Below are 23898 nucleotides of genomic sequence, written 5' to 3' on the forward strand. Positions count from 1 at the left end.
CCATAAAAACATCAGATTCAACCTCGGTAACATATACTTCAGTAATATAACCAAAACTGCTAAACATGCAAACTCAAAAGCATATAAACATCATAACACTCATAACACCAGATTTAACATGGAAACCCAAATAGGGAAAAACCACTGTGGGATTTCGGACCCACTAAGAAATATACTCTTCTAGAGTATGCTCGGTTAAAAGAAAATCCTGTTAAAGATTACAAACACATTGCTAGATGTGACTCGGTTAAGGGATTTCCCTCAGATTTTTTAGGAACTTCACTTTGTTAGAAGTGACCTTGTTAAAGGATTTCAAACACTCAATCAGAATGTCACCTTGCTAGAGGGTTTTACAAATAAGACTGTTAAGTCAACTCGGTTAAGAGATTTTCTGTCACTTCACAAAATAACAGTAATAAAAATCTATCTGCAACTTCACATCTAAAATGCTAAAGCAGATTCTTATTTGCTCAATACAATATAGACATAGAACTAATCTTGTCCATATGTTGGGCTCTATACTCTGTTATTCAAAACAGATCTTCAAGCTTCTGTGCTCGGTAATCACTATGTAGCATCCTTGTGCATACACTTGCCCGCATACATTGTTTATCAACAGTTCCCTATTTATAAACAATTCACCAACCACTTAATCTCCTTGATCACATTTCCCATGATCAATCATAGCCATCAGATCTTCAAACTTTTACCAGGTTCAATGTATCCTTCAATCTGAAAACATTTTACCCTGCCTCGAAACTTGCATACATTTCTTGGAACTTGTGCTAGGGTATTGTGGTTCAATCTAAGCTGTAGATCTTCCTGCCGATTTTCCTTTGCCATAGATTCTTTAACAAACTTCATTCATGACATACCAATCATTTAATCATAGCTAGCTCATCAGCTTCCTTCATTAAATAATGCATGTAATCATTTAATGTATTATGCTACAGCTCGGTTACAACTCGGTAACAACTCAGTAACAACTTGGTGAATACTAAACTTTACTCAGTAGACATTCTGCCTTCATTAACCGATAGCGATAACCTTAGGGTTTACCAACTAGGTTCCTTAGGGTTTACTGACTAGGTTCTTTGCTCGGTAACATAGTATAGTATTAACCTTTCAATCAATAACATATGTAGGATATCAAAACAATCTAATCATCATGATCTCATCATTGTCTAGCTCGGTAATAGTTGCCCATTGAATAACTTATTTCTCCCCTTATTCATCATATTCTTTTTGTGTCTTTTACCGACATCTTTATACTCATCAAATCATACTTCTCAAGATATGGCAACATCATACTAAATTAGAAAATCAATTTCATGACATCAATGACAAAATAATAATATTAAGACAGTAAACATCCTTAATCAGTTATATCCATAATCATCAACAACCTTCTCAATATCCTTATTGAAATGCCAACAATCTCTCCTTGTCTATTATAATGCCAAATGCCAACAATTTTATGATTATGGTGTAAATCTGGGAATGAAGTGTGCTATCGGAAATGCATATTCCGTATTTTCCCTATAGAATCTCTATGTTTTTTCCCTTGAGATCTTACTTGAGTTTTAAGAGTTTTTGGATTTCTATATGATTATCCTTTATGCATTTTATGTACATTTCCATGGTTCTGTGTTCATTTACAATTTGGAGTAAATATAGCCTTGCTGAGACTTGTTTTCGGGAAGCCTTATGTGTTGCATTTTGTCATGATCCTATTTGTGGATGTCTTGGTTTATGTTTGGGCTTGGGAAACATTTTAAATGTTGTTTATTGCCTCTCTTGGCATTATTATATCTCTCAAAGTTATTGAGCAAATTTGGATGTGGTCTATGTGTTTTTGAGTGCGATTGTGGCTAGAGATTAATGACAAATCCTTTTGGTATGATCAATATTCTTCATTTAATTGTTTCCCTTATATTATTTCATCCTCCCACACCTTCTGGGAGTGTTTTTGAGTCAACTTGTAAGCCTATGTTCAGTTTTGGGTGCATTAATCACCTATTGACTTCATTTCCCTTCATTTTTTGCACTTAATCATGGATGTGCTAAAGTTTGCCATGGATGCACTAAAGTATGCCATAGATGTGCTAATGTTTTTCTCAGATACACTAATTTGGCCTATGGATGCTCCAGACTGGTTCTTTTTTGCGCTCAACTGCTTTTCTTAGTTGGTTTTGTTAATTAAATAAACCATTCTTCTCAAGCCAATGTTTATAGAGATTTGGAAAGTACTGAATAAGATTTTAGTGGCTTCACTATTGAGGATTGGTAATGATTTTGGATTATCTTTTGATCTCATGCATATGCCTTGATTCATTGTTGTATTTATTTGGTGAGGGCTCTTGCTTGCACTTGGGTGTATGACTTATGTTATGTTTCAGTATGTTCAAGTGATGTTGTGATTATGTTTATGTATTTTGAGAGCCTTCATGATGTTGGTGTGATGTTATTTTGATTAAGTTTCACCCTATGGTATTGGTTCATGATTAGGGGGAGTGGGCTCTTACATGTGTAGGACCTAGGTTATCAGAAATAGACCTCTAAGAAGGGGTTTAGACCTATGAAACCACATGAAGAGTTAATGATTAATTACAAGTGATAACCATCATAATTAATTAATAGGTTTGGGTAATTAGAAATTCACATAATCAAGATAAAGAATTTGTTGTTGTTATGCCCCAATTGGACAGACCCCGGGAGGTGGTTTTGGGTTCTTAGATTGGGAAAACCGTTGGAGTAGTAAACCGATCTCCCTTGTTTGGCTCCAAGGTTGAGATGGATTCCACATGAGGTTAGCATGTGATGACACTCTTCCCTACATGTGTCCATTATTGTTAACTATGGCCCTGGGAGTTTATTGATATATGATTAGCCCTGTGTTATGATTCATTATTCATGGTTGCTATAATTGAGGATATCATGTTGAGTCCCTTGGTTGTTAGGTGTCATACTAGGTATTGAGTGTGAGTTGGAACCCCATGTCATCTCCTAGCATAGGGGGTGGTTCCTATTTGGTTCCACATGGTCAAGTGGTTTGATGCCTTCTTCCATTAGGATGCTCTTCATTGGATGCTTGCGTGCTTGAACATGGATTTATATTATCTCTTCATGTGGATGGATCTTGGAGCATAATCTATGCAATTAGAATTGATATCATGTGGTATGTAACTCAAGAAGGATGTAATTGTAAAGAAGTCTATGCAATCAGTATCTTGAGAACATGTATAATAGGACTTGTAGGAGGTTGATTTCAAAATGAGATGTATTGAATGATATTGTTGTAAATGGATATTCAATTGTATATATAATTCTTTATTAGAAAGGAATTGAATGATTGAGAGATATGAATACAACGTCTTGTGCATATCTTTTGGATGGTAGTGAATATGTTAATGATCATGTATGCCTTGATTTGAAAGATGTTAATATTTAATGTTAGTTATCTTTGGGATATGAAAATAAATGAGTAGTTGTGGATTTGTATGGATTCTATGATTCTTCAACTTGCAGTTGACCTATGGAGCTGCTTTCTATGTATTAGAGATGATACTGTATTATGATGACATGTAAATGTGGAATAAGAATATATACTTAAGTAACTTGTATTATTAAGCATTAGGATGTGATGTAGAAAAAGAGACCATGTGCTTGTTCCATGTACTCTTATGTATCAGAAATCTTGATGAGTTGTGTAATGGTTGTGCTTAAGGAAATAATCTAGTTCCATATGTAGGAGAAGGATAAATGCATTTAGATTCATGATGTGTTAAGTGATTAATGAATAAAGATGTGAAATAGGAACATTTGATTTAGTGCTTAAAACAAACTTAGATGGTAAATGGGGATATGACAATATGCTTGAAGGTTCATAATCTCTTGATAGGAAAAGTATTGAGTAGATCTTAAATGGAATGAATGCTAACAATGTCATGATATGAATGTGTTATTGATAGGTTGTTAGCAAGTAGTGACGCTAAGATACCCTAGGAAAAGAATGAATGGTTATATGTTTATGGATATAATGCTATTTCTATTTGCGTAATAATATTGGTTATGTTCAAGTTATTTATGCATTCATGTTATGTTAATATTTATACACGAGTTAAAAATTGAATTAAGTGACGCTCTAGTGGATCTCGTGAAGATATTCTATGCAATGAAGTTATGATAGTTCTCTATGAGATGCTTTAGTAGATGTTTAAAAAAAAATCTCTATTTGTTAGTTAGATTAGTTATTCTCTCTAGGGTCTTTTGGTAGGCATTACAATTTCCTTTTTAGTTTTGTGTCCATTTCAATGAAATGCCTTGATAAATGTACACATCAACAAAATGATGTAATTTTATGTGAAGTTGAGCTCATTGCCTTAGCTTTTCTCTATTCCCATGAACACATATATATTCTCACACACTTATTCTTCACCTTATCCATACTTTCACATGTTTTGATACTTTTTTATATTGCTAATTGCTTGCAATTTTTTATTTATTTTTTAATATGAGCACTAACACGAGACCATCACAAGCCCTTAAAAGAAAAAACCATTAGGCTAATATCAGCTCTTTTCGAGAAACCATACTAGATTCACCTATAGAAGACCAAGAATCACAACTTAGAAATTCACTTATTTAGAAACCAACACCACATTAGAAACCAACTATGGAAGATAAAGAGTCACAACTTAGAATTTCATATTAGATGTTCCATTGAGATTTGACTTGGAAACTCAATGCTTTAACCAATTAAGCTCAACCCCTTGGGAATACTTATGATACTTTCACTTAGACTACATGTTTGTTACACCTATCTATACACATTTTCAATATGGTTCTTGTCCACCTAAATTTGACTATTTGACTAGCTAGGATCATTTTTGCTATAATGGGGCCAACCTTGTGGTTGTGAGATTGATGTCTGTCTTCTCAAATTTAAATTTTAGTTGAATTTTGTCTTTTATTTTCTTATGTTGGGTGGAATAAGTGAAATTTTCACAACTTTGATATCATATTTAAAGGTATTCATTAGCACTCTTTTATTATCTTTAAATATCTTTTCACATTCACTTATCCTCTCTCATCTTATAACATTTAGTGAACAATTAATAATGAAACACTTCAATTTGGTGCATGAAAAGGAGTAACGAATGTAAATAGATTATTCTAGGGTGCTTAACTTCTACATTTGATATTTTACATATTTTTAGGGTTAACTAGGAGAATATTTCCCTTAATAACATAACAGGAACCTTTCCAAGGTATCCCTAAATATTACTAATCCTTCGAGATTAAAAAAAAGAAAAGAGATAGATCACTCAAGTGAGCCATAAAGTAGAACTACACATTAAGCAATACCAAATCTATGCACAAAAGGATGAATTGTCAACTACATAATAGATCTAGACCTACATATTCAATCCAAAAACAAATATAGGTTCAATGTTGGATTTGAGATATTTTATTGTTAAAAGTTAGGATTTACCATGCCAATAACAACTAAGTTTTATAATCTTCATCAAAGTCACATATTTTCAATCATCAAATTAATTACCTTATCCTCTTTATTTTTTTAAAAATTTATATTTATGAGTACAAATATAGCTCCAATGAGCTTTTAAACCTAATGATACCAATACTTAGCTCTTTAAGTGCAACAACTTAGAAATTACTATTAGGAGCCAAACAATGGAGAGTTAAGACTTAAAATTCCACCTTAGATATCGCTTGAGGATTTAAATTTGTCTCCACAATAAAAACTTAATTCTTTAACTAATTGATCTCAAACCCTTGAAATGTACTCCTTATATTTAATTTCATAGCTTAATATTTTATTTCAAAATACAATTGCCTAAATAAAATTTAAATTAAGATACATATTTCATTGGATTTGCCTAAATTAATGAATGATAAGAGATAATTTTCTTTTATAAAAAGAGATAAGAATATGCACGTCTCTAGATTGTAACGTGCTATTATGAAACCTTAATAACGTGCTATTATGAAACCTTAATATCTTTAAAATGAAATATCTGTTCTCTTGTAAAAATGAGATCACCACCTTATAGTTGAATGAGTATTTCTAAAATATGCAATGTTATTATAGAACCATGATATCTTTGAAATGAAATGTCTCCAATAAAAATGAGATCAAATTATTGACCATCTTATAATTTGAGTATAAACTACATTTCAATTAATAAAAATCAATCAATTACAAAATTTTTTCCATAAACTCATTTTCTAATAATTTAGCAGTTATAATTTGAGTATAAACTACATTTCAATTAATAAAAATCAATCAATTACAAAGTTTTTTCCATAAACTCATTTTCTAATAATTTAGCAGTTCTCCCAAATTGATATATCTCCCCCCTTCTAAGATTTGCTCATAAAGTCGTCGTTGCAAAGCAAATGCCACTAATTAAAAACATTAAAAAAAACACTCTAAATAAAAAACTACCAAAAAAGGCCCCCGCAAAGACATTTTTCAAAGCAAAAAATTAAAAAGAACAAAAATTGTACTGCAACGGATATATTTGAGGTTAAAACAAGAAAAAAAAGATCGTTAACACAACGGACGTAATGCCAATGTAAAAGACAAACCTTCGGCTCGCCGGGAGAAGATTCCCTTCGGGCCGCCGGCGTGAATCCCGGCGGGAATCGCCACCGGCAAAGTTCTCGTCGACAGCCAAAGAGAGCCGTTGCCCATCTCGTCATAATTACGTGTGTTTCAGGGATGAAAAAAATCTACTCACAGTTTCATTTCCGATCGACACGTGGCAGTACAGAAGATGGACATGATTTCAATCTAAACTCCGGTGAAGTAACCGACGCGCCTGACTAGAGGTGGTTAAAAACTAACCCGAGTCAAGAAAGAGGGAAAAACAAAGGCTGGAGAGATAAAACGAGGGGCTTATTGAAACCTAACGTAAATCTGTTGCGTACGGGGATTCTCTTGTTAAGCAATTGACCGAGGTTCGAGTTCCTGGAAGGATAACGTTTAAAGTAGTTAGGGTTTTGGTGTCCGCGTGCGACGGAGAAACCATAAATTTTGCCTGCGAATGGCGTTGAAATCAAGGTGAGTGAAACCAACGGCCTTTATGTGTGTTTTTGAGAAGCCCTGGTGGTTAAAAACTGAGGGAAAAAGGGTAGCCAACGCCCATAGATGTAAAGACTTAGGGTTTATATTGATTTAGTTCGCGTTTTGGGTTTGGGGGCGTGGTTGTATAAATTAGTCAAATTTGGCCATAGACAGGAAGGAAGCATTGGTATGTATCTGGATTTTGGTCCCCGTCAAATGGGTGCAAAAGTGTGGGATTCTGAAGAGGATCAGTTGGATCGGATCCCTGATTCGTTGTTACTGTTGATCTTCAACAAATTGGATGATATCAAGGCATTGGGTAGATGCTGTGCTGTTTCCAAGAGATTTAGTTGTTTGGTTCCTCAGGTAGAGAATGTTGTTGTTAAGGTGGATTGTGTTATTTCGGGGGAGGAGGGTAGCTTGAATGGCAAAGGGAGAGGGATTTTTAGCCATCTTGTGAGATTTGTGCTGGGAAGCATTGTGAAGCCCTTGCAGGCGTTGCAACAGTTTCTTGGGCCGAAGAAGGCTATTTTAGAGGAGGTTTCTCATCATTCTCCTGGGGAGGTATTGAGAAATTTTAAGGAAATTAAGAATTTGAGAATTGAGTTGCCTGGTGGGGAATTGGGTATTGAAGATGGGGTTTTGTTGAAGTGGAAGGCCGAGTTTGGGACTACGCTTGAGAGCTGTGTAATCCTTGGGGCCTCTTCGATTGTGAAAAAAGGTGTGAAGAGCGAGCAGAAGAGAAGTTGTGTGGAGAATGGTGATAATTTGGAGATTATTGATGGGGGTTCGGAGGATGATACCAATGGAAATGGTAATAATATAAGTGGTAATACCAATGGTAGTATACCAGAACCATTCTATACAAATGGGGGTTTGAAGTTGAGAGTTGTATGGACAATTAGCTCGCTGATTGCGGCTTCTGCCAGGCATTTTTTGCTTCAGCAGATTATCTGTGATCACCCTTGTCTTGAAAGCCTTGTTCTAACCGATGCTGATGGCCAGGGTACACTTTGTATGGGCAGACAACAATTAGATGAGTTTAGGGAGAAGCCACTTGTGGCTTCAGCATCTTCAAATCGTACACAGGTGCCGGCTTTGAATATGAAACTCTGGTATGCGCCACATCTCGAGCTTCCCGGAGGCATGAGGATGGAGGGGGCTACGCTTGTTGCCATCAGACCTAGTGATCGGCCTATGGTGAAGAAGGATACTGATGCTTTCATTGCAGGGGCTTTTGAAGAGCCTTTCAGATCAGCTGCAAAAGCTTTAGCAAAAGGGCGGACATATCTCTTGGAAATGAATTCCTTCTAGTATTCAACTCCTAAGCCTTCTATAACTTAACTTCAAATTCTAGCACTCCAAATGCCAGTGTATAGTGTTTTACCGGCTATGTATATTGTTCTTGTTTTTATATCAACAAAAATGAGGCTTTTGAGTTTCCAGGCTCTCTTTAAGCAATCCTCAAGGCATCTAATCTATAAGAGGTTTAGTCAATTGTGCAAGACTGACTGATCTGACATCGAGGCTGTGACTGACTTGGGCAACCTTGCAGGTTTGCTTTGATTTCTTGTTTTCTTTGTAAGAGAATTTATTTCAACTGCTCTGTTTGTGACTGGTGCATGCTGTTCATTGAAAGCATTGCAGCTTTTTAGGTTCACATTCATCAACCTGATGAGGATATGCTGTAAATGTCGAGTCTTCTTTCGAGTAATGTAAATTTAAAATTATATCAGGAACTTACATGCAATGTTCATTCAAACTTTTATCTTTGGTTTTCCAAAGTTTTTAATGTGAATATCTTATCTTCTGGAAACGTTTTCACTACCATATTTAAGTAATGGATAACTCAATAAATAGCTGGTCCATTTCATACGCTTTTTACAATATATGGAGACTTTATTGGTTCCTGATAACTTTTTGTTTAAATTATAACTTCTATGGGGACGTTATAGGTTTCTTATAATAATTACATTTTGTGCAAGTTATGTCTCCATTGTTCGAACTTATTGGGTTCGTTACACAACATTTGTAGACATCTAAAACTGTATGTCTATAAAGAAGTTTTTATTTGTAAATGTTGGTTAACAACATGCTAGTGATATTTGGACTTGGGTCAGGGTTTTGTTGTACATTTTGCACCATTAGCACCATTGAGTTGTACATTTTGCACGTTTAATTCTATTAATGAACTTTGCAAGAATTTGCTTGTCTATCATTGATGGTATTTTTTGAGAATTTAAATTGGAACCATAAGAATTGGAGTTATCGGCAATGGCCAAGATGATGATGATTTTGTTGAGCAGTTTTATGGATGTATCATTAATTGTTGAATTCTGCGGACTTGCGTGTTATATCTGGTTCATATTCAGATATACCGAACCATATCAACTTAATCTATTATAAAGAAAACTTTGTTGAATGAATATACATCACCAGAAGCAAATTTAATGAATGTAACTCTAATGACTGATTTCATGTTCAGGATTTTTTCACTAATTGTACTTCTCCTGTTAAACCTTGCTGCTGGAATTACACTCTTGTTCACCGTTGCTTCTACATTGGAGATTAGGCCTTCTCCTTGGAAAAGTTGTTAACAGGAGTAAGTTCTGGATTTTTTCTAGTAATTGTCCTGCTCATGTGGAACCCTGCTACTACTTAATTGCGCTCTTATTCCCTGTCACATCAACATTGGAGATTTCTTATTAAGCATTTGCCTTGCTTTCTATTCCCACCTATTTTTGTGAACACATATTTGTCCTGACTTTATGCTCAGCAAAAAGAATACACTCCAAACCAGGTGGGTGGGTCTTTAAATTTTCTCACTCCTGATCCTCCACTTATACCATCTTCTATTGTATCCGATGTCTCATTTGAGTTATTATGGTCTAACTATCTGCAGTGCTTAGATAGATTGCCATTAGTCTGAGAAATGTTGCTTTTGCAATTGCTGACTCCCTTACCACTATCTCATTTGAAGCGTTTTTGTCTACAACTGCTTATAATCTTCCTTACCATCAAAGTTAAATTTTCTCATTCCTTATCCTCCACTTATACCATCTTCTATCGCATCCGATGTCTCATTTGAGTTATGGTCTAACTATCTGCAGTGCTTAGATTGCCATTAGTCTAAGAAATGTTGCTTTTGCAATTGCTGTCTCCCTTACCACTATCTCATTTGAAGCGTTTTTGTCTACAACTGCTTATAATCTTCCTTACAATCGAAGTTCAATTTTAAATTCAATCGATGATTCTTTGTTTGTAGTACCTGTCACTTCCTCTCTTAACTAGCTTAAGCATTTTTTATCCCATTTCTTCCACCCCTTAACCAGCTTAAGCATTTCTTATCCTATTTCTTCTGATTGGTCTTTCGGGTTTGCAAAATGCTTACTTGATATGGGACGGTTTCTTTTTACTTTCCTCTGGATGGGAGCCACTAGTTTGAATGTTAAGAGCACTTCTGAGATATTCACTGGCTTTTAGTGAATGCAAAGAAATGGCTAAGTTGACATGAGATTTTTATCATATTCATCTCAAGATATCCTCTGATCGGTCTTTTGGGTTTACAAAATGCTTACTTGATATGCGACCGTTTCTTTTTACTTTCCTCTGGAATGGAGCCACTAGTTTGAATGGTAAGAGCACTTCTGAGATAGCCTCTGGCTTGTGTACCCTCTTGAGTGAATGCAGAGAATGGCAGGTATTTTACTTCCTATTCCCAATTTGTACCCTTATTCACCACCAGTTATCCATAATCCTTTTTAACCTTTGTCTCTTTGTTCAAATATGTTTCATTAAAGCATATTTCCAAGACAACCACATCCAGCAGTAGTTGATGAGAACAGAAGGAACAGTGGAGCAGAAAGACTTAAAAGGGGCTGTTGGATTTGTAGTTATTAAGAGGCAGAAAAAGAATGAATAAGTTACAGTATTTGCCATTCGGTGGATGTTATTTAATTACAGAGCAAGTTATATTGGCACTCAGAACTTACTAGTTAGTATTTGGTATCTTAGGTATTTGATGTAGTGTGATAGAATATGATGCAGCATGGTACTTGGGGTAAGTGTGTCTTAAATTACACGTTTCCTAGTAAGTTTACTTGATCTGATTAGTGTAATTGATACCCATAAATGTTACTGTCAGGAGCAAAGACTCATTAGGTTGGAACGTAAATATGTCCCTCTTGCCCGTTGGACTAATTTGCGCTTATCCTACTCAGTAGTTATCTTGCGATTGCCTACAATCACTTGGGAATGAATGTTCCTTTTTGCATTTCTTCCATAAGAAAATATTGAAAAATTGAGCTCTTTACAGCAGTTAACATAATCTTATATCATTTTGAGACGTGATCTTAATAACTAATCAAAATGATCTATCTGTTGTTTATGTTATCAATATTTTCCTTGATACTAGGCCATAAAAAATAACCAAGATTAATCAAAATTTTAGATTGAGGATGCCTTGCAATGTTCTTTTGTTTTGACCCCCTGGCTACATGGGCAGATGCCTTCTTTATTGATTGTCATAAAATAAGTTGTAAAGGTTTCACGTCTTTTTTTTCTAGGTTACCATATATATATATTGATTGCTTTCATTAAGTATGTGACTGAAACTAGCAGGTTTATGTGGGCCTTCTTGCCCTTTTAAACGGTGACAACTTACTGTGTACTAAAGCTCTTTCCTAGTAAGTTACTTGATCTGGTTAGTATAATTGATACCCATAAATGTTACTGTCAGGATTAAAGACTCATTAGGTTGGAACGTAAATATGGCCCTCTTGTCTGTTGGACTAATATGCGCTTATCCTATTCAGTAGTTATCTTGTGATTGCCTACAATCACTTGAGAATGAGTGTTCCTTTTTGCATTTCTTCCTTAAGGAAATATTGAAAAATTGAGCTCTTTACAGCAGTCAACGTAATCTTATATTATTTTGAGACGTGATCGTAATAACTAATCAAAATGATCTCCCTCTTGCCTGTTGGACTAATATGCGCTTATCCTACTCAGTAGTTATCTCGCGATTGCCTACAATCACTTGAGAATGAATGTTCCTTTTTGCATTTCTTCCATTAGGAAATATTGGAAAATTGAGCTCTTTACAGCAGTCAACGTAATCTTATACTATTTTGAGACGTGATCCTAATAAGTAATCAAAATGATATATCTGTTTTATGTCATGATTTGTTTTGATTTTAGTATGTCTTAGATGGTATCGATACTCTCATTGATAGGCCCTATTAAAAGTAATCAAGATTAATTAGAATTTTAGATTGTGGATGCCTTGCAATGTTGTTCTTTTGTTTTGATCCCCTGGCTACATGGGCAGATTGCCTTCTGTATCGATTGCCTTTAAATAAGTTGTTAAACAAGGTTTCACGTCGTTTTTTTCTTAGGTTACCATATATATTGATTGCTTTCACCAAGTTGTGAATGTGACTGAAAGTAAATAGCAGGTTGATGTGGGGCCTTCTTGCCCTTTTAAACGGTGACAACTTACTGGCTACTAAAGCTCTTTCTTCATAGCAGAAAAAAAATAGCTAGTATAAGATCCTTTTCCCACTCACACAGTCACAACATGCCAGCTGCTTAAGCTTTTCATGATATTATTCTGAGAGGTGTTTTACAGTGGCGGCATCATGGAGCCTCACGAAGAGCGTGTAAATAAAGAAATAAATTCTTAAATAGTTATAAAATAAAATAATTCAGATAAAAATAAAGTAAACAAGGTAAATAAAATAAAATAATCTGGATTACTGGAAGTAAATAACAACACATCTACACGGAAAAGTGCTTAATAACAATGTAAATAAAATAATGGTTAAATAAATAAAATAGCTTTGTTGATACGTTTAAATTACCTCTGCTAAATGTTTACCCCTTATTCTGAATATCTCAATAGTAGTTGGTTAACCCATATTTTGCCTATATTGACATATACTGAGAAAAGATGACTCGCCAGTGGATATTAGTCTGCTTTCGTTTTATTCCTATCCATTGATTGTCATTAGGCCGTTATTGTTCACGTTTATTTTAGTCGATCATAAAGGAAACATTTCTCAATGAATACAGGAAGAGGACCTGTAATGGCAGTATTATGGTGATTATTTTTGCATGATAAAATTATTTCCGTTGTACAAAGCTGCTGATGGTTTTCTTGAGATTCCAAGTACAAAACCAATTGTCTGCCGTGTGTAAGATTATTCATATGTAAATTGTCAATTTCAATATGTACAGACTAATTCTGAGATGGGAGGATGACGCAAATCTGTTGCGAGGATGCTGAGTATTTTGTGTATGTATGTATTATCATTAATCATCATTGAATTCCAAGGCCATTCATATTATATGTGGTTTTACCTTTTTAGATATATCGAATGATATTAACCTAATATATCAAAAGTCATGGAAAAAACTGATATTAAACTGGGTTAAAAATGTGTGCAGCAGATAATTAAATTTTAAAATTAGGAAGAGAGAAGGAGAAGCAGCTGTCAATTAAGTTTAAAATTAGGAAGAGAAAAATAGGAGCAGCAGTTAGTTAAATTTAAAATTAGGAAGAGAAAAATAAGAGCAGCAGACGGTTAAAAATTAAAAGAAATGTGAAAAATAAATGAATAAAAATAGCAGCTAAAGATGGACTGTTTTTTATATTTATTAAAGCAAGAACCTGTAGAGATTTTTCATTTATTTTCGTTAATACAAGAAAATAAGCACATAGATAGTGAGAGCACAGAGATAGAAAGGAATTTGGGAGAGTTACCTAGCTCGGTATGATGCTGAAGCAAAGTAGAAAATTGAATATCCTAATTGGGAGATACACCGAAGGATATTATAACCTAATGTAATAAAAAGTTGTGGGAAAACTGATACTAAACAGGGCTAAAAAAAGATGTAGCAGTTAGTTAAATTTAAAACTGGTCTTAAAGATGGACTGTTTCTATATCTCTTAAAGCAAGATTTTGTCTGTAAAGTTTTTTTGTTTACTGTTAATAAGAGGGATGTTCAGATCATTGTTAATACAAGAAAATAAGCAGATAGAAGACAGCTGAGAGGAGAGAGAAAAGATTTTGGGAGAGATAGATCAGTATGATGCTGAAGCAAATTAGAAAATTGAATATTCTAATTATTTTGGTTTGATTTAATGAAAGGAGAAAATTGTTTCAAAAGCTTGAAAGACTTAAGATCTTGTGGATGAAATTTAATTTCTGTTTCTTGATTTGTTGAGGTCGCTTTCCTGCCCCTTTTCCATATGAAATTTTTTAACCCCTTTTCCATATGAAATTTTTTAACAAAATAAAACAGTGTCTGCCCCTTTTCCATATGAAATTTTCGAACAAAATAAAACAGTTTTCAATGAGTATATGTCGACAAAAATAAATTCAATTTATCTCCAACAATAGTCCTGCCCCTGTTCCATATGAAATTATCCAACAAAATAAAACATTGTCCAATGAGGTCTGCTGCTAAATTCAGGAAAGGATCACTACCGTATATGGCTCGGAGAAGCTGTTAATAGTAATTGCTCCTTGTTGCTGAGATAATTCTTCTTCACTGTAATTTCAATCCTTATTTTCATCAACACACATATTCTTCTCTGAACTAATATGCTCAGCAAGAAGATGAACACACTCCAGATCAGGTGCGTCTGCCAGCCCATTATTCCTGGTCCTCGGCGCATATTACATTCTTTTACATCTGATGCTTTATCTGAGGTCTGGTTTAAACTCCATGTGCAGTACTTACGTTACCTGTTGTCTCAGAATTGTTGCATTTATGCAACCATCATATTAACTATCACTTCAAAGCTTTTTTTGTCCACAACTGCTCGATGATTTCCCTTCCAATTGAAGTCAATTGATTGCTCTTTGATTTTACATGTGATTTTCTAAACCGCTCATTCTTACAGGCCCTGTACATTTCCCTTGTGTGCAAAATGTGGAATCTGTGGATGAAAATTCACTACCGTGATACATGTAAGTTGACGGTAGACTTCAACCCATCAAATTTATCTGAGATCTACTGTGATTGCTCACTTCTGGCTGTAAGCTGCTTTCTCGATATGGAAAAACACCTCCAAGGATTTCTCTGGATTTTGGCACTCCCGAGTGAATACAATGGATGGCAGGCTTCCTTCTTCCCTCTTCCCTCTTCCCAATTGTATCCCTTGTTACTACCAACCTCCAAATGCTTCACCCCACCAAATTCTTCACCCCATCATCTTTTTCAACCTCTGTTTCTTGTCATTCTTCAAATATATTGTCTTGCATTGGTGGCAAAAAGCAGAACAAAAATGAATAAACTAAACTATTTATTATATTGGATGCTCTTTTATTACTAACATCTTGCTTTAAACTAAACTATTAATTATATTGGATGCTCTTTTATTACTAGCATCTTGATTTGAATGAAGCAAGATTACACTCTGGATTTTAAAATGAATGAAGCAAGATTACACTCTGGATTTTAAAATGTTTTTGATTAGATAAGTAGGGTTTTGAAAGAACCCTGAATTCTATTACATAAAGATGGGAGTGAAAAGAAACACAGGACAGCGCAAAAATATCTCAAAAGACAGCAATGAAACCATCACAAAACAACAGAACAACCAACAACACCACCGAACAAAACAGCAGAACAACCGACAACACCACCGAACAGCAACAAAGGAATACAAGACAGAAATTAAGCTGGTTTAAAACAGTGATTAACAGCAACAAAGGAATACAAGACAGAAATTAAGCTGGTTTAAAACAGTGATTTAGGGATTTTTGATTGATAGTCTCCCTGTTTTCCATGTTCTGATGATTTGAATCTCGTAGGCATCTTTTCTTTTACTATTTTTTTCTTCAGATTCAGATTTAGGAGGAGGAGAAATCTCCTTCTCTCCACGGTCTGATCAGTCTCTCCAGAAGTAGGACTGCACCTTCTTCTGAGACTAGTCTCCTTGATGAGACAAAGAGACTAGTCTCCTTGGTTACCTTGCTCTGTGATTCAAATCGCCAAAAACAATTCTCTTGTAATCCTTTTGAATAATCTCAGGCGCAACTTTAGAAGGTTGCAACAAACTATTTCGTAGCTTGGCTTCAGTTTCTGGTGGAATTGTGATTACAGAACATTGCATGAGCATATGATATTGACGATGATTGCAGCATGGTACTTGGCTTAATTTTTTTTTTTGAAGTAGCACAAATTTCAGTTCTTTTTATCTGGTTATAATATTCCACACACACGAATGTTAGGTTGTAGCCTATAATCTAGATATGTTCTTTTGCTGTTTGGACAAAACCATCCGCTTACTATCCTTGATTTTACGTTATGATTGCTTAATATTATCTTTCCTGGAAATGAATGTTCCTTTCTGTTGCATTTTATGCTATCCGAAAAATATGCCGACACTTATATTAAGGAAATATTAAAAATTTAGCACTTCACAGCTGGGTCGAAGTCAAATTAGCCTTACATAATTTTGGAGCCCCTATTCTTGAGACTTTATCCTAATAATTATAACGAGGGTTATTTGCTTTATGTCATTATTTGTTTTGCATTCTAGAATGTACAAGATTTCTTCAATATTTTTTTCATTTTATTAGGACAACAAAAGAAAGTCAAAAGATTAGAACGAAGATAATTTGCAATTTTTTTTTTTTTTTCGTGCCTTTGCCATATGACCAAATATCTTCTTTATTCATTATTCAATAGTTTGTGAATGTTTCAGTCTATATTTTTTCTTAGCTCACCTCCATCAAGTCGTGAATGTTTATCTTTTAGTTAGTTTGTTTTTAGATTTGTTTGTATGTTTTTTATCAACATTTCGGATCATATTGTGTGATGTATCGTCAAGATGTAAGAGAGCTCAAGGAGTAGAAATTTAGATTGCTGCAGACCCAAGATGACTAAAAAGAGGTGGGAAACGAAACACAGAAGGACATACCACTTGATAATAATATAAATGGAGAAAATGAGTCACCAGCACTATTAGACAACCAAATTAATATGTTTCTGTTTTTTTATTTTGGTTTTTGTGTTTATCCCTTAATTTGTCACATCATCACATTTATGGAGAAAATATGAGTCACTAGCAGTCAGGCACAAATTTTATTTATAGTTTTTTGGTTTTTATTCTCTACTCATAATAATATTATAACATTTATGGAAAGTTTCGGCTTTGCAACTTTCCCGTGCTTTGCATTTTTTTGAATTTTGGCTATGGTTGTCGTTTCTGCAGGGGAGGGCTCGTCCTCCTTGGACCTTGACCCCCCCCCCCCCCCCCCCCCCTTGCTCATCTACAATTGTGTCTGGGTCTGACATTCGTGCTTGGTTCTCAAAATGTTGGGTGGGTTCATTTGGTCGGGGATTTTGTCGTGGAGGTCTGCAATGTGGCTTTGCATGAGGTTCGCTCTCATGAGGAGAAATCACATGTGACCACTAGCTTGGATTCACATAAACAAGATCCCAAGACTGATGGAGTGGGGTCATTGTCTGGGGAGGCTCATGCGAGCACTTGGAAAGGCACTCTTGTTGGAAACCCCAAGATGGTGTTGTCGACTCAACAACCGAAGGTCACTGTTGGCGAGGATGGTCTTGAAATTTGTCTCCTCGACAATGTTATGGATATTATCACCTCCTCCCTACACCTCTGCTTGGTGGGGAGATTCTTGGCCTTCAGACCCACGATCGACATGGTTAGAAGATGGGCTGGTTCGAGATGGAAACTAAAAGGTAGTGTCTCTGTCTCAGCTATGTTGGGTGGTCTCTTTTTATTTAGGTTCACTGTCGAAGAAGACTTTATTTTTATCCTCTCTGGTTCGTGGTCCTATGGCAAACGTTGCTTGGCCCTCTCTAAGTGGAAGTCGAGGTTTGCCCTAGTGCTGATCTCCTCAATCTTGCTCCAGTTTGGATCAGATTCCCTGGCCTCCCTTTGGAATTTTGGGACGATACCATTTTCAGATGGATTGGCAACTCTTTTGGCCAGTTCGTTGCTACTGACGATGTGACGATGCAGAAGTCCAGACTCGTTTATGCTCGCCTCTATGTGAATGTGGTTGTTAACAACCCCCTCCCTAACTTCATCTCTCAAATCAAAATGGGGAAAATGGACACAAGCTATTGTCTATGAGAATGCCTCCCTTTATTGCCGAAGATGTGGAAAGCATGACCATGTGATAGCTAACTGTCTGGCCCCTCCGCCTCTAGAAGCCAAACAAAAGGAGAAATTGCCCTCCTTGGGAATTGTCAATGAGGATCAGATGTAGGATGTTCCTCCCCCTTGCCCCCCGACCACTGACAAGGTTGAGGACCCGGTTAAGGACTCTATGGAAATGAACAATTATCAAGTCCTTGTTGAGGATGGCTACCCCTTCTTAGAGGGTATTCTTAATATAATGAAGACCCTTGACCCCAAGGTGCCCCCCCTCCTCGGGGAACTACTTGGGTCCAGACCTAGAAGAGGGAGAGATCCCCTGGAGGGAGGAAGAACAGGAAGGACTGAAAGTCGAGGATAGCTTCAGGGTGAAGAAGGGGAATAAGGAGGTTACCCCCAATGTGCTTAAAATGTTGAATCCCAATACTATTGGGGACAATGGGAGGGGTCTATGGTGTGTTGGGGCTACCCCCACGCCCCCCAAAGGGAACGACCTGGGTCCGACTCCTTTTACTGCTACTTGTGCGGATTCCTCTGGGAGATCACTGGAACTTTTTCTCCAAGGGTAGTCGATCTGCCCCGTCTTTGCTTGTTGTAAAAGAGAAAGAAGAATGACAAGAACCAAAAAGAAAGACTAGAGGAAATAGGAAGGCAGACGAAGGTACTGACTCTAAACCAGGTAGACCTTCTGAGAGGACCCTCAGAACAAAGGCAATGGCCAGAGAAATTGCCAGTGGGCGGCAATTAACTCTGGAGACATCTCAAAAAGGAAAGAAATGAAGTTCCTTTCTTGGAACTTGAGGGGCTTAAACAACCCTCAGAAGCAGTATGCTCTTAAGCAATGCATTGTAACCAATAAGGTTGATATTATTTTAATTCAGGAAGTGAAAATGACCTATCAAAACTTTGCTTCTCTTGTTGACAGTTTGTGGCCTGGCGTTGCCTTCTATTATAGTGAGGCGGAAGGCGCTTCGGGTGGTGTGGCGACTCTCTGGAACAAAAGTAAGTTGGATGGGACTGTTGTTGCCTTTTCTCACAACTTTCTTGCTATAAGGTTTACTTTGAATAACTTTTCCTGGTACCTTTTCAACATATATGCACCCAATACTAGAAATGGTCGAGCCCTGGTCTGGGAGGAAATCTCTATCTTCATGGCTGATAATATGGAGGCCACGTTCATGTTCATCGGTGACTTCAACGCTCCTCTTTATCCCTCAGAGAAGTTGGGTGGTCTAATTGATTATAGTGATAGCATGCTTGACTTTGTTGACTTCATTAGGAAAAATGACCTGTTAGATCTAGATCTTCAAGGGAATCCCTTCACCTGGTCTAATAACAGAAAAGGCTCTAATCTTAATCAGATTAGGCTAGATAGATTTCTAGTCTTAGCTAAGTGGGACCTCGGTAACAATTCCTCTCTCATGAACCTCCCTCGCACTATTTATGACCATTCCCCGATCCTCCTTTCTTGGGCTTATAGGCCGGTCTCGAGCCCCATACCTTTTAGGTATGAGATTATGTGGCACTCACCCGAAGTTTAAACAGTGCATCCAAAATTGGTGGAATACCTCTGTTCAAGGTTCTGCTATGTTTAGAGTTTCTAAAAAGATGGAAATAATTAAGAGGGAGGTTAGAGCTTATTGCTGAGGGGGACACCTCTATGGATATCCACAAAGAGGAGGAACGATGGAGGCAAAAATGGAAAGACTTTATGGGCCTCAAAGAGATCTACTTGGAGCAAAGATCCAGAATCTAGTGGCTAATTGAGGGGGACATGAACACCTCCTTCTTTCACAGGTCAGCTTCAAAGCATAAGAGGAGAACCACTATCTGTTCCTTATTCAATGACAAGAATGAAGAATTGGTGGGGACTAACGAGATTGGGCTATGGGCCTCACATTTCTTCACTAATGCTTACACTATCGACATGGTGAGAGAACCTACTGAATTAAGTGATATGCTGCTCAATCTTATCCCTCCAATCTTGAATGTCGTTGACAATGAGTTGCTTATGTGTCAAGTTACCGAAGAGGAAGTTAAAGAGGCAGCTTTTGCTATGGCTGCCTATAAGGCTCCAGGCCCTGATGGCTTCCCCCCGACCTCCTTTTAGGTTTTTTGGGAGATTGTGAAGTATGATTTGATCAAAGCCACCAGGGATTTCATTTGAATGGGGAACCTTTTGAAGAAAGTGAATAATACTTTCATTGTGTTGGTTCCCAAAGATCCCGATTCAAAGCTTATAACTGATTTTCATCCTATCAGTCTGTGCAATACGGTTTACAAGATCTTTTCTAAAGTTGTTAATCGAATCAAACCTCTTCTTGATAGATGTATTAGCCCCTCACAAAGGGGTTTTGTTCCAGGTAAGCAGATCCTCGATGCGGTCATCACTACTCATGAAGTCATTCATTCCATGGAGAGGAGTCGCAACCCAAGTATGGCTTTTAAACTTGACATCTCTAAGGCTTATGATAAAGTTAACTGGAATTTCTTGTATGCTGTCCTATCCAAGTTGGGATTCTGGGAAAGATTCTTCAAAGTTATCAAGGTGGCTGTGGAAAGTGTTCACTACTCGGTAATGGTCAATGGCACTCCTTGGGGTTTTTTCAAGGCTGGGAAGGGCCTAAGGCAGGGAGACCCGGGATCACCTTATTTATTATGGTGGCAGAAGTTTTGAGCATAAACTTCTCCTACTTGATCAGGAATAGAAGAATCTCGGGTGTGAAAGCGACTTCTACCCTTCTCCCGGTGGTTATGCAACAATTTGTTGATGACACTTTCCTTTTTGGCAGTTCTTCTATTGTTGAAGCTAAAGAATGGAAACCCCTGTTGGAGGATTACGCCAAGGCCTTAGGACAACTTATTAACTATAATAAGAGCAAAATTTATTTTTTCAACACGAATAGGAATCTCCCAAGTAAGTTAATTCAAATTCTTGGATGTTGTTATGCTAATCTCCCTGATTCCTACCTGGGTCTTCCCCTCATGATTAAGGTCACTCCCCAATTCTGGGATTCTATTCTGGAAAGAATGCAGAAGAAACTTGTTGGATGGAGAGGCAAAACTCTGAGCAGTGCTGGCAAACTTCAGCTTCTGTCGGCTTCTCTTCAAGGTGTCCTTGTCTATTTTCTATCTTTATTTAAGATCTCTATTGCTATGGCTGAGAAACTTGAAAAAATACAAAGAATCTTTTTGCGAAATGGTATGGAGGAAAAATCTAGACTCAGTCTTGTCAACTGGGAGGTGGTTTGCAAAACCAAGTATATGGGAGGCCTAGGGAATAGAAAAACTTTAGACCTGAATAAGGCCTTGCTGACTAAAATTGGTTGGAATATTTCTATGGGCAGTGTTGACTGATGTAAGATTATGCGGGCTAAGTACTTCAACCACACCCTCTTTTCTTCCCTTTTATCCTCTCATGACCTCCCTTCAGGTTCTAAAATATGGAACAACATTGTCAAAAGTCAAAAATTGCTTAAGGCCGGCCTAAAATGGCAAGTGGGCAATGGTGAGAAGATTAGATTCTGGGAGGATAACTGGATTGGAGATAGACCCTTGGCCTTTACTCGCTTTAGTTGCCTCATGGGGAGTCTCAAGGACTCGCTTAGTCCTCTTGTGGTGAATTACATATCCCCCCTTTGCCACTGGAAGAGGCTTGCTGATAACCTGGGGGATAATACTCATTTGAGTCATTTGGCGGGGGATCTTCAGTTGATTCTTGAGGAGGTCAGGATTCCCCTATCCCTCGATGCTGACAAGTTTTTTTGGGCAATGAATTCCTCTGGGTCCTTCAATGTCAAGTCGGCCTACAATCTTCTCATCACTCCTACCAATGATTGCTACAGCTGGAGGAAAGTTTGGAATTCACAGCTTATTCCAAAAATTAATTTTTTCTGGTGGACGACTTTCCATGGGAAGATCCTAACCATTGATAACCTTAAGAGGCGAGGCTTTCTGATGGCCAATTAGTGTGTGTTATGTAATCGTGCTGAGGAAAGTATTAATCATCTCTTTATTCATTATCCTTTCGCCTCCATGGTCTGGTACAAAGTCTTACAAAAAATCAACATCGCCTGGACCTTCTTAGAAGACCTGCAACAATTTGTCATCAACTGGGAGTGCCCATCATCATCACCCCCCGATCAGACAGTTTTGGAAACTTATCTCTCCTCATATCTGTTGGAACATCTGGAAAGAAAGGGATAACCAGATCTTTCGTGACACCAACAACACTGTGGACACTGTGGTCGGCATGACAGAGAAGCTTCTTAGGGAGAATGCTTTGGTCTGCAAATGGAAAAGCCTGCAATACGCCCCTTTGGAGATGGATTGCAGTTGGGTTAGGAAATGGAAATTGCCTGACAACTTCCTCCAATATGACAATTCTAAAAGGTTGGAGAGATTCAACACTAGATGGTCGACCCCTTCCCCCTCATGGTTTAAACTCAACTTTGATGGCGCCGCTCGCAATGGGGTTGCGACGAGAGGTGGAATTATAAGAGACAATTTGGGTAACTTGGTTTCGGCCTATGTTGGCAATTTTGGTTCAGCCTCGAGTAACATGGTTGAAGCCTTAGTGCTCTTCTGGGGTATTAAATTGGCTCTCACTATTGACTCTAAAAGATTAGTCATTGAAGGAGATTCTAAGCTGATCATTGAGGCGACCAAAGGTGCTTCCGGGATTAGTTGGATGATTCACAACATTCTCAAGGACATATGGTCTATGCTTATTTGGCTGGATGAATTTCATATTCAACATATTTATAGAGAGGGCAATACAGTGGCAGACTCCTTGGCTACGACGAGCCTTGAGGTGAAGGGTATGAGGTGCTGGAGACACTTGGCCTCTCTTTCTAATAGATAGAAATCCCTCATAGGGAGAGGTCAAAACTATCTGACCAACCAATGACTTTCTATGGTTTATTTTACGGGTGGATATACTGGTCTATTTGGGGGACGATGATAAAGGCGGGAAATTCAAATTTGAATCGGTCGGATTTTGCCACGGTGGCCAAGGGTGGTCCCCATACTCTGCACCACATTGACCTGGCGATGACGTGCTTGCCCACCTATACAAGTGATGTTGACGATTTGTAGTTGCATCCTTTAATCATTAATATGATAGCCCCTATTAAGTACAATAATTATTGCTTAAACTGGTGTTCAAGAATTTTCCAAGATGAAGCTTTATGCAAGACGACGAAGGTGATAAGAGGTGTCCTTTCACATGCTTATTGGAGCTGGCGGGTACTTTCCTTGGGAAGCACCACTACTGATAATTATTGCCGCTTTTATCACACTTTGTCTAAAATTTCGTTGGCCATTCTTCCTCTTCGCACTAGTTTCTCTCTCTGCAAGTCCATAATCTGCTTGACGCTCCTTATCAACATCACTCTGGAAGAAATGGAAATGGGGGGGGGGGGGATTAAGTCCGGGTTGAGCCGGACATTACTGATGAGTGCATCCACAATGACCCTTGTGTGTGGATGTATATCACAGAAGGGGCCATTGTTCTATTCATGGAAGCTATGACTGGGTTCGATGAAATTCTTTCCATGCAGTTTGTTAATAGATGGAACGATAGGAGAGTCATAATGGGTGATATCTCTTTTGAAATTATTGAAGATGTCATAGCCCAAGCTACGGGCCTGTCTACAGAGGG

General features: G+C 37.2%; 1 protein-coding gene across 1 annotated transcript; it reads left to right on the forward strand.

Annotated features, from left to right (window-relative positions):
• The first annotated feature begins 6930 nt into the window (after positions 1 to 6930).
• Positions 6931 to 8828, forward strand: LOC131045197 (F-box protein At5g46170). Its single transcript, XM_057978734.2, has one exon. It carries the CDS (start codon positions 7283 to 7285, stop codon positions 8405 to 8407), a length of 1125 nt encoding a protein of 374 aa, XP_057834717.1. The 5' UTR covers positions 6931 to 7282; the 3' UTR covers positions 8408 to 8828.
• Positions 8829 to 23898: the final 15070 nt, after the last annotated feature.

The sequence above is a fragment of the Cryptomeria japonica genome, chromosome 7 (assembly GCF_030272615.1).
Source record: "Cryptomeria japonica chromosome 7, Sugi_1.0, whole genome shotgun sequence".
In the NCBI taxonomy this organism is placed as follows: Eukaryota; Viridiplantae; Streptophyta; class Pinopsida; order Cupressales; family Cupressaceae; genus Cryptomeria; species Cryptomeria japonica.